Source organism: Pristiophorus japonicus, chromosome 8, assembly GCF_044704955.1.
Source record: "Pristiophorus japonicus isolate sPriJap1 chromosome 8, sPriJap1.hap1, whole genome shotgun sequence".
Taxonomy (NCBI): Eukaryota; Metazoa; Chordata; class Chondrichthyes; family Pristiophoridae; genus Pristiophorus; species Pristiophorus japonicus.
Window position 1 is genome coordinate 3,309,852 of NC_091984.1, and position 16,283 is coordinate 3,326,134.

General features: G+C 54.0%; 1 protein-coding gene across 1 annotated transcript in view; it reads right to left on the reverse strand.

The window, feature by feature from the left end:
* rabggtb (Rab geranylgeranyltransferase subunit beta) overlaps positions 1-12,079 on the reverse strand; it is a 40,429-nt gene extending 28,350 nt beyond the window's left edge. The window contains exons 1-3 of the mRNA XM_070885960.1: positions 12,028-12,079; positions 10,774-10,881; positions 5,160-5,357 (exon numbers count right to left, since the gene is read on the reverse strand). Coding sequence (XP_070742061.1) covers positions 5,160-5,357; positions 10,774-10,881; positions 12,028-12,030 — 309 coding nt within the window. The 5' untranslated portion in view covers positions 12,031-12,079. The remainder of the gene's footprint in view (positions 1-5,159; positions 5,358-10,773; positions 10,882-12,027) is intronic.
* Between the last annotated feature and the right edge of the window lie 4,204 nt (positions 12,080-16,283).

The window sequence follows — 16,283 nt, forward strand, 5'->3', positions numbered from 1 at the left end:
AGTTCACGGGAACACCACCACCTCCACGTTCCCCTCCCAGTCACACACCATCCTGACTGGGAAATATATCGGCCGTTCCTTCATCGTCGCTGGGTCACAATCCTGGAACTCCCTCCCTAACAGCACTGTGGGAGCATCTTCACCACACGGACTGCAGCGGTTCAAGAAGGCGGCTCACCACCACCTTCTCAAGGGGCAATTAGGGATGGGCAATAAATGCCGGCCTTGCCAGCGACGCCCACATCGCAAGAATGAATATTTAAAGAATTAAGCCCGATGACATATTGGCTCGAGCAATTTTTTGTTGTCCAGGGCACCCGCCTACAATAGGCATTGCGTGCCGTAACTATGACAATCTGGGTCCTGCGCAGGTTGTACGATCCCGAGTGACAGGTAGAGAGAAACTATTTCCTCTGGTGGGGGGAGTCCAGAACGAGGGGGCATAACCTTAAAATAAGAGCCAGGCCATTCAGGGGTGATGATAGGAAGCACTTCTTCACACAAAAGGCAGTGGGAATCTAAAACTCTCTCCCCCAAAAAGCTGTTGCTACTGGGAGGTTAATTGAAAATTTAAAAACTGAGATTGATAGAATTTTGTTAGGCGAGGGTATTAAGGGTTGTGGAACCAAGGCAGGTAGCTGGAGTTAAGATACAGATCAGCCAGGATCTCATTGGACTGTGGAACAGGCTCGAGGGCTGAATGGACCCCTCCTATTCCTATGAACACGCAATTCAGGTAGAAATGGAGGCTCCATCTAGACATGGAGTGACCGAACCCATTATCCGTCAAGGGATCGCAAAAAACAGCCGAGAAATTACAGAGAGTGTACAGCCCAGGAACAGGCCATTGGGCCCAGCGCTCCGTGCCGGGGTTTATGCCCCACCGCTCCGTGCCGGGGTTTATGCCCCACCGCTCCGTGCCGGGGTTTATGCCCCACCGCTCCGTGCCGGGGTTTATGCCCCACCGCTCCGTGCCGGGGTTTATGCTCCACACCAGCCCCCTCCCACCCCTCTCCATCTCACCCTATCCCCATATCCTTCTATTCCTTTCTCCCTCATGTGTTTATCCAGCTTCCCCTTAAATGCATCGATACTATTCACCTCAACCCCTCCCTGTGGCAGCGAGTTCCACATTCTCACCCCTCTCTGGGTAAAGAAGTTTCTCCTGAATTCCCCATTGGATTTATTCGTGATTATCTTATACTTATGCGCTCCAGTTATCAGCTTTGGGACCAAAAGCAAGAGTGCTCCTACTGGGCCTACTTAAAAACATAAGAACATAAGAACTGGGAGCATGGCTGATCATCAGCCTCAACTCCACTTTCCTGCCCGATCCCCGTATCCCTCGTTTGCCTTGGAGTTCAAAAATCTATGGATCTCAGCCTTGAATATACTCAGAGACCCAGCCTCCACAGCCCTCTGGGGCAGAGAATTCCAAAGATTCACCACCCTCCGAGTGAAGACATTTCTCCTCATCTCCGTCCTAAATGGCCGACCCCTTATCCTGAGACTGTGACCCCCTGGTTCTAGACTCCCCAGCCCGGGGGAAACATCCTCCCTGCATCTACCCTGTCAATCCCCCTCAGAATCTTATATATTTCAATGAGATCACCTCATTCTTCTAAACTCCAGAGTGTAATGGACCCATTCTACTCAATCTCTCCTCATAGGACAGCACTCTCATCCTAGGGATCAATCTAGTTCAACCTCCCCCCCCCCCCAACCCAACCTAGTTTACGAGGAGGCAAGGCACCACAGCACACCGGCAACATTTAAACTCGGCCCGGTGCACGGAACCATTGCTCCGCTGATTTTAGGACGCTTTGATCGCAAGTCAAATTTGTCAGCATCGACAGTTCTGCCATTTAAAGACATCTTGCCTCCCCACAGCAAGTACTTGAAATAACTTAAAGCTACTTGCTACTAATAGCTTTTCTCGTTTGCGTGTGTTTGTGGGGTGGTGGTGGCAGGGTAGGAATGTGACAGCAGGAGAGGGGAATGCTGGCCCATGCCAGCGGGAAGGGAGCTCGGGGTGAGCATCAGCAAGGACGGGACGGTTACAGACTTGCGTGGGTGACAGCGAAGAACACCACCTTCCTTTAGTCAGAGCTGGGAGGATATGATGGCAGCCAAGTATATAGAACAGATACAAGTTAGTTTAAATGTGATACCGACAGGCGTGACAGAACAGCACTACATAAGTGTGACATTTACACTTTAAAAAGTCTTTAAGTTTATGATAGGGTAGACGTAGAGAAGATGAAATCCCAAAACTAGGATAATCATCAATAAATTCAATAGGGAATTCAGCAGAAACTGCTTCAGTCAGAGAATGTGGAACTCGCCACCACAGGAAATGGTTGAGATGAATAGTATCGATGCATTTAAGGGGAGCCTAGATAAACACATGAGGGAGAAGAAACACATTTGGAAAGCAGTGACAGGATCGGTCCAAGTCAGCATGGATTTATGAAAGGGAAATCATGCTTGACAAATCTTCTGGAATTTTTTGAGGATGTAACTAGCAGAGTGGACAAGGGAGAACCAAATGGATGTGGTGTATTTGGACTTTCAAAAGGCTTTTGACAAGGTCCCACACAAGAGATTGGTGTGCAAAATTAAAGCACATGGTATTGGTGGTAGTGTACTGACGTGGATAGAGAACTGGTTGGCAGACAGGAAGCAGAGAGTCGGGATAAACGGGTCCTTTTCAGAATGGCAGGCAGTGACTAGTGGGGTGCCGCAGGGCTCAGTGCTGGGACCCCAGCTATTTACAACATTCATTAATGATTTAGACGAAGGAATTGAATGTAATATCTCCAAGTTTGCAGATGGCACTAAGCTGGGTGGCAGTGTGAGCTGTGAGGAGGACGCTGAGAGGTTGCAGTGTGACTTGGACAGGTTAGGTGAGTGGGCAAATGTGTGGCAGATGCAGTATAATGTGGATAAATGTGAGGTTATCCACTTTGGTGGCAAAAACAGGAAGGCAGAATAGTATCTGAATGGTGACAGAATAGGAAAAGGGGAGGTGCAACGAGACCTGGGTGTCATGGTACATCAGTCATTGAAGGTTGGCATGCAGGTACAGCAGGTGGTGAAGGCGGCAAATGGCATGTTGGCCTTCATAGCGAAAGGATTTGAGTATAGGAGCAGGGAGGTGTTACTACAGTTGTACGGGAACTTGGTGAGGCCACACCTTGAATATTGTGTACAGTTTTGGTCTCCTAATCTGAGGAAGGACATTCTTGCTATTGAGGGAGTGCAGCGAAGGTTCACCAGACTGATTCCCGGGACGGTGGGACTGACATATGAAGAAAGACCGGATCGACTGGGCCTGTATTCACTGGAGTTTAGAAGAATGAGAGGGGATCTCATAGAAACATAGAAACTTCTGACGGGACTGGACAGGTTAGATGCAGGAAGAATGGTCCCGATGTTGGGGAAGTCCAGAACCAGGGGTCACAGTCTAAGGATAAGGGGTAGGCCATTTAGGACAGAGATGAGGAGAAACTTCTTCACTCAGAGAATTGTGAACCTGTGGAATTCTCTGCCACAGAAAGTTGTTGAGGCCAGTTCGTTGAATATATTCAAAAGGGAGTTAGATATGGCCCTTACGGCTAAAGGGATCAAGGGGTATGGAGAGAAAGCAGGAATGGGGTACTGAAGTTGCATGATCGGCCATGATCTTATTGAATGGTGGTGCAGGCTCGAAGGGCCGAATGGCCTACTCCTGCACTTATTTTCTATGTTTCTATAAATAGAGGGATATACTGATGGGGTGAGATGAAGATGGGTGTGAGGAGGCTCATTTATAGCACAAACACCAGAATGGACCAGTTGGGCTGAATTGCTTGTTTATAGAACCATAGAAATTTACAGGGCAGAAGGAGGCCATTCCGGCCCATCGAGTCCGCGCCGGCCGACAAAGAGCCGCACGGCCCTCGGTCAGCAGCCCTGAAGGTTACATATAAACCTATGAACAATGGCGGAAAGGTAAAGAGCACCCGGCCCAACCAGTCCGCCTCACACAACTGCGACACCCCTTACACTGAAACATTCTGCATACCACCCCAACCGGAGCCATGTGATCTCCTGGGAGAGGCAAAAACCAGATAAAAACCCAGGCCAATTGGGGGCGAAAAAAATCGGGGAAAATTCCTCTCCAACCCATCCAGGCGATCGAAACTAATCCAGGAGATCACCCTGGCCGTATTCGATTCCTTTCAGTACTTACCATTATATCTGCACCAGCCAACAAGAGGTTCTCCAGTCTAATTCCACTTACTAGCTCTAGGTCCATAACCCTGCAGGGAACGGCACTTCAAGTGCCCATCCAAGCATCTTTTAAAAGTGATGAGGGTTTCTGCCTCTACCACCCTTCCAGGCAGTGAGTTTCAGATCCCCACATGAAGAAGCTTCTCCTCAAATCCCCTCTGAATCTTCCACCAACCACCTTAAAAGTATTCCCTTTCATAATTCCCATCAAGGGAAATAGACCCTTACTATCCACTATGTTCAGCCATGAACTCATTGAATGGCGGTGCAGGCTAGAAGGGCCGAATGGCCTACTCCTGCACCTATTTTCTATGTTTCTATGTTTCAGGCCCCTCAGAATGTTATTCACTTCAAATGAGGTCTCCTCTCAGTCTCCTCTGTTCCAAGGAGAACAAACCCAGCCTATCCAATCTGTCCTCATAGCTAAGATTCTCCATTCCAGTCAGCATCCTCGTAAATCTCCTCGGCACCCTCTCTAGTGCAATCACGTCCTTCCTATAATACGGCGACCAGAACTGCACGCAGCATTCCAGTTGTGGCCTAACCAGAGTATTATACAATTTAAGCATAACCTCCCTGTTCTTGTATTCTATGCCTCGGCCAATAAAGGCAAGTGTATGTAAGTGAATGACACGAGAAAGAATCACATATTATATATATAGTTTCATTGAAGAAAAAAAACTACAAATCCTTTGCAATTAAATTCGATCCCTACAGCAACACAACAAAGATCACAAGGAAAGCAAGATTTCAGCGATACTGCAGTAACAGTAGTCAACTGGGTGACGGGCTGAATTGATCACTATAGCCCACAATGCTGCAACCAAGTAAGATGGGATGCAAATTGGGTGAGAGGTTACATTTCTCTGAGTATTCAGACGTACCTGTACAGCGCTAAGGGTATAGAGCAGGTGAGGGTCATGGCCTATACTGGCTCCGACTCCCCCACAGTCATGCTGACACGACTTGACGAACTGTAGAATTTCCTCTTTGTTCATGCGATGTAGTTGCCTCATAAGGTCCATAACCGTCAAGCCCCAGTAGATTCCACTCATCCGCAAATACTCGGACATGCAGTACTCCTAACAGCAACACCGGAGAGGACATTAATGGACAATTTGCAAGCTTTACTGAGAGACAGTTAACACTCAAAACAGATACTTAATGTGTTTCACACGTCATCTGAACTGCCCGTTAAAGTGATGGAAGAGGTGCAGGAAAGGGTGTCTCAGTATGAAATATAAATAGGCTTACTGGTTTTCACTGAAAACTTGAATGTGCAAAACATCACAAATTCCGATGCGGTCAAAAGAGAATTTTGACTTAATCAGTCCCCATTAAACAAGTGGCCTGATTAAAGGGAACAGCAGCCCCTTTGTATATTTTTTTTGTTTAATCCGTTCCTGGGATGTGGGCATCGCTGGCAAGGCCGGCATTTATTGCCCATCCCTAATTGCCCCTTGAGAAGGTGGTGGTGAGCCGCCTTCTTGAACCGCTGCAGTCCATGTGGTGAAGGTGCTCCCACAGTGCTGTTAGGGAGGGAGTTCCAGGATTGTGACCCAGCAACGATGAAGGAACGGCCGATATATTTCCAAGTCAGGGTGGTGTGTGACTGGGAGGGGAACGTGGAGGTGGTGGTGGTCCCATGCGCCTGCTGCCCTTGATGTTCTAGGTGGTGGAGGGAGTGGGTTATAAGTAAGGCCGTTCCATTTTTGTTCTGTGTAAATGAAACCCATTCATGCAATGGGATCCCTAAAACTCTGGTATTAATCCTGGAATCCAATGTAACACAAACAGAATCTGGTTTCTTCATTCACTAAACCAATGGCCCGGATCACAATTCATCTCAAGATGTCCAAACCACAGTAATCAGTAACGTGATATTTTCTGCAGAGAAAGTACATGAGAGACAGCTGATGGAACTTGTAACCCACGTGTTTGCCACTGAAAGAAAACTAGTCAACAATTTGCATTTATATAGCGCCTTTAACATAGTAAAATGTCCCCGGTGGCTTCACAGGAATGCTTAAAACCTACCACTTTAACCTCCGTCTTGATAGCCCGTTAGAGGGCCTGCTTTCCTACATTTCATTGATACATACACTACAAAAATACTTAATTGGCTGTAAAGCACTTTATACACTTCTTATAAATGCAAGCTGTTAGCAAATAAAGTTTGACACCTTATTTGTGACTCAGAACCAAGTTCAACGAATAGTCACAAGGGATACTGGAACATGGTCTAGCTCGCAAAGTGCCAAGAGCAACCTGAATAATTCAGAACCAAAAAAAACAACCTGAATTTTGACAGCCAGCAGAGGTAAAGTGCAAGATGTGCTCAATTGCATGCTATTAACTGACAAACATCAGAAATAGGAGCAGTAGGCCATACGGCCCCTCGAGCCCACTCCGCCATTTAATAAGATCGTGGCTGATCTGACCATGGACTCAGCTCCACTTCCCTGCCCGCTCTCCATAACCCTTCACTCCCTTAATCGCGCAAAAATCTGTCCATCTCTGCCTTAAATATATTCAATGACCCAGCCTCCACAGCTCTCTGGGGCAGAGAATTCCACAGATTTACAACCCTCTGAGAGAAGAAATTCCTCCTCATCTCAGTTTTAAATGGGCAGCCCCTTATTGAGACTATGCCCCCTAGTTTTAGTTTCCCCATGAGTGGAAATATCCTCTCTGCATCCACCTTGTCAAGCCTCCTTATATGTTTCGATAAGATCACCTCTCATTTTTTTGAACTACAATGTGTACAGGCCCAATCTCCTCAACCTATCTTCATAGGTCAACCCCCTCATCTCCGGAATCAATCAAGTGAACCTTCTCTGAACAGCCTCCAATGCAAGTATATCCTTCCTTAAATACGGAGACCAAAACTGTTCGCAGTACTCCAGGTGTGGCCTCACTACAGCTAATTTATACAAATGATTTTCTTGGAATGGTGATGCAACCCTTTATCAGCCAGTGTTCTCGACAGTGAGTCAGAAGCCAAAAGTTGTTTCAACATACTGAAGAGACTTGATCCAGGCTGACACATTAGGGCAGTACTGAGGGAGCGCCGCACTGTCGGAGGGGGCAGTACTGAGGGAGCGCCGCACTGTCGGAGGGGGCAGTACTGAGGGAGCGCCGCACTGTCGGAGGGGGCAGTACTGAGGGAGCGCCGCACTGTCGGAGGGGCAGTACTGAGGGAGCGCCGCACTGTCGGAGGGGGCAGTACTGAGGGAGCGCCGCACTGTCGGAGGGGGCAGTACTGAGGGAGTGCTGCACTGTGGGAGGGGCAGTACTGAGGGAGTGCTGCACTGTCGGAGGGGCAGTACTGAGGGAGTGCTGCACTGTGGGAGGGGCAGTACTGAGGGAGTGCTGCACTGTCGGAGGGGCAGTACTGAGGAAGCGCTGCTCTGTCAAAGGTGCTATCTTTCAGACGTTAACCCGAGGTGCCGTCTGACTTCCCCGGAGTGTTCTGCCCGGCGTCCTGGGGCCAATATTTATCCCTCAATTAACATCACTGAAACAGATTATCTGGGCTATTATCTTATTGCTGTTTGTGGGAGCTTGCTGTGTGCAAATTGGCTGCCGCGTTTCCCACATCACAACAGTGACTACACTACACAAGTACTTCATTGGCTATAAAGCGTTTTTGTACTGAGGTAGCGAAAGGCGCTATATAAATACAAGAAGTACAATAACTACATTGATGTGACCTGTGGATGTGGATATCCTCAAAATCTAACCACGTGCATTGTAGTAATGTTGAAAGAAAAGGTTACATCCTATTCATAAATATGGGGCATACACCCTTCTGTAATAATGACAACATTGCTGGATTATATTCACCAATTATATGCTGATTATCTAGCACATTGTGACCTCCTTGAATTTTGCAACAGACTCCTGCAAAGCATCATTTAACAGATATTTATTTACTGGTCAATTCACCGTAAGTGGAATGCACGATTCACTCATCAAGTTGCCGACTTCCGCCCAAGAACAAAAGATCAATGGCTGATCTAATCGAGGGGTTTATGATTCAACAGCAACAACTTACATTCATATAGCGCCTTTAACGTAGTAAAACGTCCCAAGGCGCTTCACAGGAGCGTTAAGACAAAAAACTGACACCGCGGCACACAAGGAATTAGCGCAAATGAGCAAAAGCCTGATCAAAGAGGTCGGTTTTAAGGAGCGTCTTAAAGCAGGAAAGAGAGGTAGAGAGGAGGAGAGGTTTAGGTAGGGCTTGGGGCCCAGGAAGCAGAGGGCACGGCCACCAATTGTAAAGCGATTATAATCAGGGATGCTCAGGAGGGCAGAATTAGAGGAGTGCAGCGATCTCGGGGGGGGTTGTGGGGCTGGAGGAGATTACAGAGATAGGGAGGGGCGAGGGCCATGGAGGGATTTGAAAACAAGGATGAAAATTTTGAAATCGAGGCGGTGCTTAACTGGAAGCCGATGTAAGTCAGTGAGCACAGCGGGTGATGAGTGAGCGGGACTGGGTGTGAGTTAGGACACGGTCAGCGAGCACAGGGGGTGATGGGGGAGTGGGACTGGGTGTGAGTTAGGACACGGTCAGCGAGCACAGGGGGTGATGGGTGAGTGGGACTGGGTGTGAGTTAGGACACGGTCAGCGAGCACAGGGGGTGATGGGTGAGCGGGACTGGGTGTGAGTTAGGACATGGGGCAGTGAGCACAGGGGGTGATGGGTGAGTGGGACTGGGTGTGAGTTAGGACACGGGGCAGTGAGCACAGGGGGTGATGGGTGATGGGACTGGGTGTGAGTTAGGACACGGGGCAGTGAGCACAGGGGGTGATGGGTGAGCGGGACTGGGTGTGAGTTAGGACACGGTCAGCGAGCACAGGGGGTGATGGGTGAGTGGGACTGGGTGTGAGTTAGGACACGGTCAGCGAGCACAGGGGGTGATGGGTGAGCGGGACTGGGTGTGAGTTAGGACACGGGGCAGTGAGCACAGGGGGTGATGGGTGAGTGAGACTGGGTGTGAGTTAGGACACGGGGCAGTGAGCACAGGGGGTGATGGGTGAGCGGGACTGGGTGCGAGTTAGGACACGGGTCAGTGAGCACAGGGGGTGATGGGTGAGGGACTGGGTGCGAGTTAGGACACGGTCAGCGAGCACAGCGGGTGATGAGTGAGCGGGACTGGGTGCGAGTTAGGACACGGGGCAGTGAGCACAGCGGGTGATGGGTGAGCGGGACTGGGTGCGAGTTAGGACACGGTCAGCGAGCACAGCGGGTGATGGGTGAGCGGGACTGGGTGCGAGTTAGGACACGGTCAGCGAGCACAGGGGGTGATGGGTGAGCGGGACTGGGTGTGAGTTAGGACACAGGGCAGTGAGCACAGGGGGTGATGGGTGAGTGGGACTGGGTGTGAGTTAGGACACAGGGCGGTGAGCACAGGAGGTGATGAGTGAGCGGGACTGGGTGCGAGTTAGGACACAGGGCAGTGAGCACAGGGGGTGATGGGTGAGCGGGACTGGGTGCGAGTTAGGACACGGGTCAGTGAGCACAGGGGGTGATGGGTGAGCGGGACTGGGTGCGAGTTAGGACACGGTCAGCGAGCACAGCGGGTGATGAGTGAGCGGGACTGGGTGCGAGTTAGGACACGGGCTGCCGAGTTTTGGATGAGCTCAAGTTTACGTCGGGTAGAATGTGGGAGGCCAGCCAGGAGTGTGTTGGAATAGTCAAGTCTAGAGGTAACAAAGGCACGGATGAGGGTTTCAGCAGATGAGCTGAGGCAGGGGTGGAGATGGGCGATGTTAGAGGTGGAAATAGTCGGTCTTAGTTATGCCGTGTATGTGTGGCCGGAAGCTCATTTCAGGATCAAAATAACTTCAAAATTACAGCAAGCCCATTCAGATGATGTCAGGAAGCACATCTTCAAGTAAAGTGTGGTGTAAACATGGAACTCACCCCCCCCCCCCACCTCCAAAAAGCTGCCGGGGGAGGGGGAGAGAGTCAATTGAAAATGTCAAAACTGAGATGGCTAAGTTTTTGTTCAGCCAGGGCATCAAGGGATATGGAGCCAAGGTGGGTAAATGGAGCCCAGCTACAGATCAGCCATGATCAATCACACTGAACGGCAGAACAGGCTCGAGGGGCTGAACACAAGTGGGGTCCACTGCCCCGGGGGAGAGAGTGGGGGAAGAGAGCCCACTGCCCCAGGGGAGAGAGTGGGGGAAGAGAGCCCACTGCCCCGGGAGGAGAGAGTGGGGGAGTGGGGTCCACTGCCCCGGGGGAGAGAGGCCACTGCCCCAGGGGGAAGAGAGTGGGGGGAGAGAGCCCACTGCCCCCAGGGGGAGAGAGTGGGGGAAGAGAGCCCACTGCTTCAGGGGGAGAGAGTGGGGGAAGAGAGCCCACTGCCCCCAGGGGGAGAGAGTGGGGGAAGAGAGCCCACTGCTTCAGGGGGAGAGAGTGGGGGAAGAGAGCCCACTGCCCCCAGGGGGAGGGGAGAGAAAGTGGGGGAAGAGGGTACCTACATAATCATCCTTCTTTGATCCATACGAAGCGATGTAATCGGAATGCTTGTCCAGTAACAGAACTGTGAGGGCGTCAGGTTTGATAACCACATCTTTCACTGGCGTCCCCTGCAAAACAAATAGTGAAACACAAGCTAACCCCGGGGTCAAAACCAGAAAACACCGCAACCTCCCAACTCCCCTCCTCTCCTCCCTTGTCTGCAGCCTCCCCACATCCCCTCCTCCCCACATCCCCGTCACACCCCTCCTCCTCCCCTTCACCCCATCCCCTTCACCCCATCCCCTCCTCCCCTTCACCCCATCCCCTCCTCCCCTTCACCCCATCCCCCTCCCCTTCACCCCATCCCCTTCACCCCATCCCCTCCTCCCCTTCACCCCATCCCCTCCTCCCCTTCACCCCATCCCCTCCTCCCCTTCACCCCATCCCCTCCTCCCCGTCACCCCATCCCCTCCTCCCCTTCACCCCCATCCCCTCCTCCCCTTCCCCATCCCCTCCTCCCCTTCACCCCATCCCCTTCACCCCATCCCCTCCTCCCCTTCACCCCATCCCCTCCTCCCCTTCACCCCATCCCCTCCTCCCCTTCACCCCATCCTCTCCTCCCCTTCACCCCATCCCCTCCTCCCCTTCACCCCATCCCCTCCTCCCCTTCACCCCATCCCCTCCTCCCCTTCACCCCATCCTCTCCACCCCTTCACCCCATCCCCTCCTCCCCTTCACCCCATCCCCTCCTCCCCCTTCACCCCATCCTCTCCTCCCCTTCACCCCATCCCCTCCTCCCCTTCACCCCATCCCCTTCACCCCATCCCCTTCACCCCATCCCCTCCTCCCCTTCACCCCATCCTCTCCTCCCCTTCACCCCATCCCCTCCTCCCCTTCACCCCATCCTCTCCTCCCCTTCACCCCATCCTCTCCTCCCCTTCACCCCATCCTCTCCTCCCCTTCACCCCATCCCCTCCTCCCCATCCCCTCCTCCCCTTCACCCCATCCCCTCCTCCCCTTCACCCCATCCTCTCCTCCCCTTCACCCCATCCTCTCCTCCCCTCCTCCCCTTCACCCCATCCTCTGCTCCCCCTCCCCCGCCTCTTTCCCCATCTTCTCCCCACATTCCCCATGAATTATCCCCCCTCTCCTAACCCCCCCATTATCCCCCTATCCCATCAATCCCCTCCCCACTCCCCCTCTCCCCTCTCCCCTCTCTCCGGGGTCAGTCAGGCCCCAGGCCCCGTGCCCCCCGCCCAGCGAGCGCCCATTACCATCCCGGCTCTCCCTCTCCGCTCCGCTCCCGCTCCCGCTCCGCTCCGGCCGCCACTTGCCCCGCACGGAGGACCCTGGCCCGCCCACAGCCGGCCTGCGCCGCCACTTGCCCCGCAGCGAGGACCCCGCCCGGGCCAGCCCGCTGCCTGAATTACTTTGCGCAACGCCAGCACCGCCCCCAGTGGGGGAGCGAGGGCACTGCAAGGCGACTGGCTGTGTCTGCAATCCCTGCTCCTGCACCCAGCCTGGCCAGGTAACATCTACCCTCTGCACCCAGCCTGGCCAGGTAACATCGACCTCCTGCACCCAGCCTGGCCAGGTAACATCGACCTCCTGCACCCAGCCTGGCCAGGTAACATCTACCCTCTGCACCCAGCCTGGCCAGGTAACATCTACCCTCTGCACCCAGCCTGGCCAGGTAACGTCGACCTCCTGCACCCAGCCTGGCCAGGTAACATCTACCCTCTGCACCCAGCCTGGCCAGGTAACATCTACCCTCTGCACCCAGCCTGGCCAGGTAACATCTACCTCCAGCTCCCAGCCTGGCCAGGTAACATCTACCCTCTGCACCCAGCCTGGCCAGGTAACATCTACCCTCTGCACCCAGCCTGGCCAGGTAACATCGACCTCCTGCACCCAGCCTGGCCAGGTAACATCGACCTCCTGCACCCAGCCTGGCCAGGTAACATCTACCCTCTGCACCCAGCCTGGCCAGGTAACATCTACCCTCTGCACCCAGCCTGGCCAGGTAACGTCGACCTCCTGCACCCAGCCTGGCCAGGTAACATCGACCCTCTGCACCCAGCCTGGCCAGGTAACATCTACCTCCTGCACCCAGCCTGGCCAGGTAACATCGACCCTCTGCACCCAGCCTGGCCAGGTAACATCTACCTCCAGCTCCCAGCCTGGCCAGGTAACATCGACCTCCTGCACCCACCCTGGCCAGGTAACATCGACCTCCTGCACCCACCCTGGCCAGGTAACATCGACCTCCTGCACCCAGCCTGGCCAGGTAACATCGACCCTCTGCACCCAGCCTGGCCAGGTAACATCTACCTCCTGCACCCACCCTGGCCAGGTAACATCGACCCTCTGCACCCAGCCTGGCCAGGTAACATCGACCCTCTGCACCCAGCCTGGCCAGGTAACATCTACCTCCTGCACCCACCCTGGCCAGGTAACATCGACCCTCTGCACCCAGCCTGGCCAGGTAACATCGACCCTCTGCACCCAGCCTGGCCAGGTAACATCTACCTCCTGCACCCACCCTGGCCAGGTAACATCTACCTCCTGCACCCAGCCTGGCCAGGTAACATCGACCCTCTGCACCCAGCCTGGCCAGGTAACATCGACCTCCTGCACCCAGCCTGGCCAGGTAACATCGACCCTCTGCACCCAGCCTGGCCAGGTAACATCGACCTCCTGCACCCAGCCTGGCCAGGTAACATCTACCTCCTGCACCCACCCTGGCCAGGTAACATCGACCCTCTGCACCCAGCCTGGCCAGGTAACATCTACCTCCTGCACCCACCCTGGCCAGGTAACATCGACCCTCTGCACCCACCCTGGCCAGGTAACATCGACCTCCTGCACCCAGCCTGGCCAGGTAACATCTACCTCCTGCACCCAGCCTGGCCAGGTAACATCTACCTCCTGCACCCAGCCTGGCCAGGTAACATCTACCTCCTGCACCCATCCTGGCCAGGTAACATCGACCTCCTGCACCCAGCCTGGCCAGGTAACATCGACCCTCTGCACCCAGCCTGGCCAGGTAACATCGACCTCCTGCACCCAGCCTGGCCAGGTAACATCTACCTCCTGCACCCAGCCTGGCCAGGTAACATCGACCCTCTGCACCCAGCCTGGCCAGGTAACATCGACCTCCTGCACCCAGCCTGGCCAGGTAACATCGACCTCCTGCACCCAGCCTGGCCAGGTAACATCGACCCTCTGCTCCCAGCCTGGCCAGGTAACATCGACCTCCTGCACCCAGCCTGGCCAGGTAACATCTACCTCCTGCACCCAGCCTGGCCAGGTAACATCGACCTCCTGCACCCAGCCTGGCCAGGTAACATCGACCTCCTGCACCCAGCCTGGCCAGGTAACATCGACCCTCTGCACCCAGCCTGGCCAGGTAACATCGACCTCCAGCACCCAGCCTGGCCAGGTAACATCGACCCTCTGCACCCAGCCTGGCCAGGTAACATCAACCTCCTGCACCCAGCCTGGCCAGGTAACATCGACCCTCTGCTCCCAGCCTGGCCAGGTAACATCAACCTCCTGCACCCAGCCTGGCCAGGTAACATCGACCCTCTGCTCCCAGCCTGGCCAGGTAACATCGACCCTCTGCTCCCAGCCTGGCCAGGTAACATCGACCTCCTGCACCCAGCCTGGCCAGGTAACATCGACCCTCTGCTCCCAGCCTGGCCAGGTAACATCGACCTCCTGCACCCAGCCTGGCCAGGTAACATCGACCCTCTGCACCCAGCCTGGCCAGGTAACATCGACCCTCTGCTCCCAGCCTGGCCAGGTAACATCAACCTCCTGCACCCAGCCTGGCCAGGTAACATCGACCCTCTGCTCCCAGCCTGGCCAGGTAACATCGACCCTCTGCTCCCAGCCTGGCCAGGTAACATCGACCCTCTGCACCCAGCCTGGCCAGGTAACATCTACCTCCTGCACCCAGCCTGGCCAGGTAACATCTACCTCCTGCACCCAGCCTGGCCAGGTAACATCGACCTCCTGCACCCAGCCTGGCCAGGTAACATCGACCTCCAGCACCCAGCCTGGCCAGGTAACATCGACCCTCTGCACCCAGCCTGGCCAGGTAACATCGACCTCCTGCATCCAGCCTGGCCAGGTAACATCGACCCTCTGCACCCAGCCTGGCCAGGTAACATCGACCCTCTGCACCCAGCCTGGCCAGGTAACATCTACCTCCTGCACCCAGCCTGGCCAGGTAACATCTACCTCCTGCACCCAGCCTGGCCAGGTAACATCTACCTCCTGCACCCAGCCTGGCCAGGTAACATCGACCCTCTGCACCCAGCCTGGCCAGATAACATCGACCCTCTGCACCCAGCCTGGCCAGGTCGTGTCAAGCTGCTGCAAAAATAATAATGCAGAGCACAGCTGGCAACATCAGGGGAAATGCCAGAGAGAGATTTATCAAGAAAAGAGAGAAAGAAAAAAGACAGATGTGTCCTAACGCGCACCCAGTCCCGCTCACCTATCACCCCCTGTGCTCACTGGCCGTGTCCTAACTCACACCCAGTCCCATTGACCCATCACCCCCTGTGCTCACTGCCCCGTGACCTAACTCACACCCAGTCCCGCTCACCCATCACCCCCTATGCTCACTGACCGTGTCCTAACTCACACCCAGTCCCGCTCACCTATCACCCCGTGCTCGCTGCCCCGTGTCCTAACTTACACCCAGTCCCGCTCACCCATCACCCCCTGTGCTTGCTGACCGTGTCCTAACTCTCACCCAGTCCCGCTGACCCATCAACCCCTGTGCGCACTGCCCCGTGTCCTAACTCACACCCAGTCCCACTCACCCATCACCCCCTGTGCTCACTGCCCCGTGTCCTAACTCGCACCCAGTCCCACTCACCCATCACCCCCTGTGCTCGCTGACCATGTCCTAACTCACACAAAGTCCCGCTCGCCCATCACCCTCTCTGCTCACTGACCTACATTGGCCCCCGGTCCGGCAATCTTGTTTTCAAATCCCTCCATGGTCTCGCACCCTCCCTATCTCTGGCAGATGACCCGGAGACAAGAGTTCAATTCCCACCATGGCAGCTGGGGAATTTAAATTCAGATAAATAAATCTGGAATTTTAAAAAAGCTCGTATCACTAATAGTGACCATGTAACTCATCTGCACTTATACATGACTCCTGACCCACAGCGATGTGGTTGACTCTTAACAGCCCTCTGAAATGGCCGAGTGAGCCCCTCAGTTCTCAAGGCAGTGGCTTACCATCATAGAAAGTTACGGCACAGAAGGAGGCCATTCGGCCCATCGTGTCCATGTCAGTCAAAAAAGAGTTGTTCATCCTAATCCCACTTTCCAGCTCTGGGTCCGTAGCCCTGTAGGTTACAGCACTTCAGGTGCACATCCAGGTACTTTTTAAATGTGGTGAGGGTTTCTGCCTCTACCACCCTTTCAGGCCGTGAGTTCCAGACCCCCACCATCCTCTGGGTGAAATGAAATGTCTAATCCTTCCCCTAATTACTTTAAATCTATG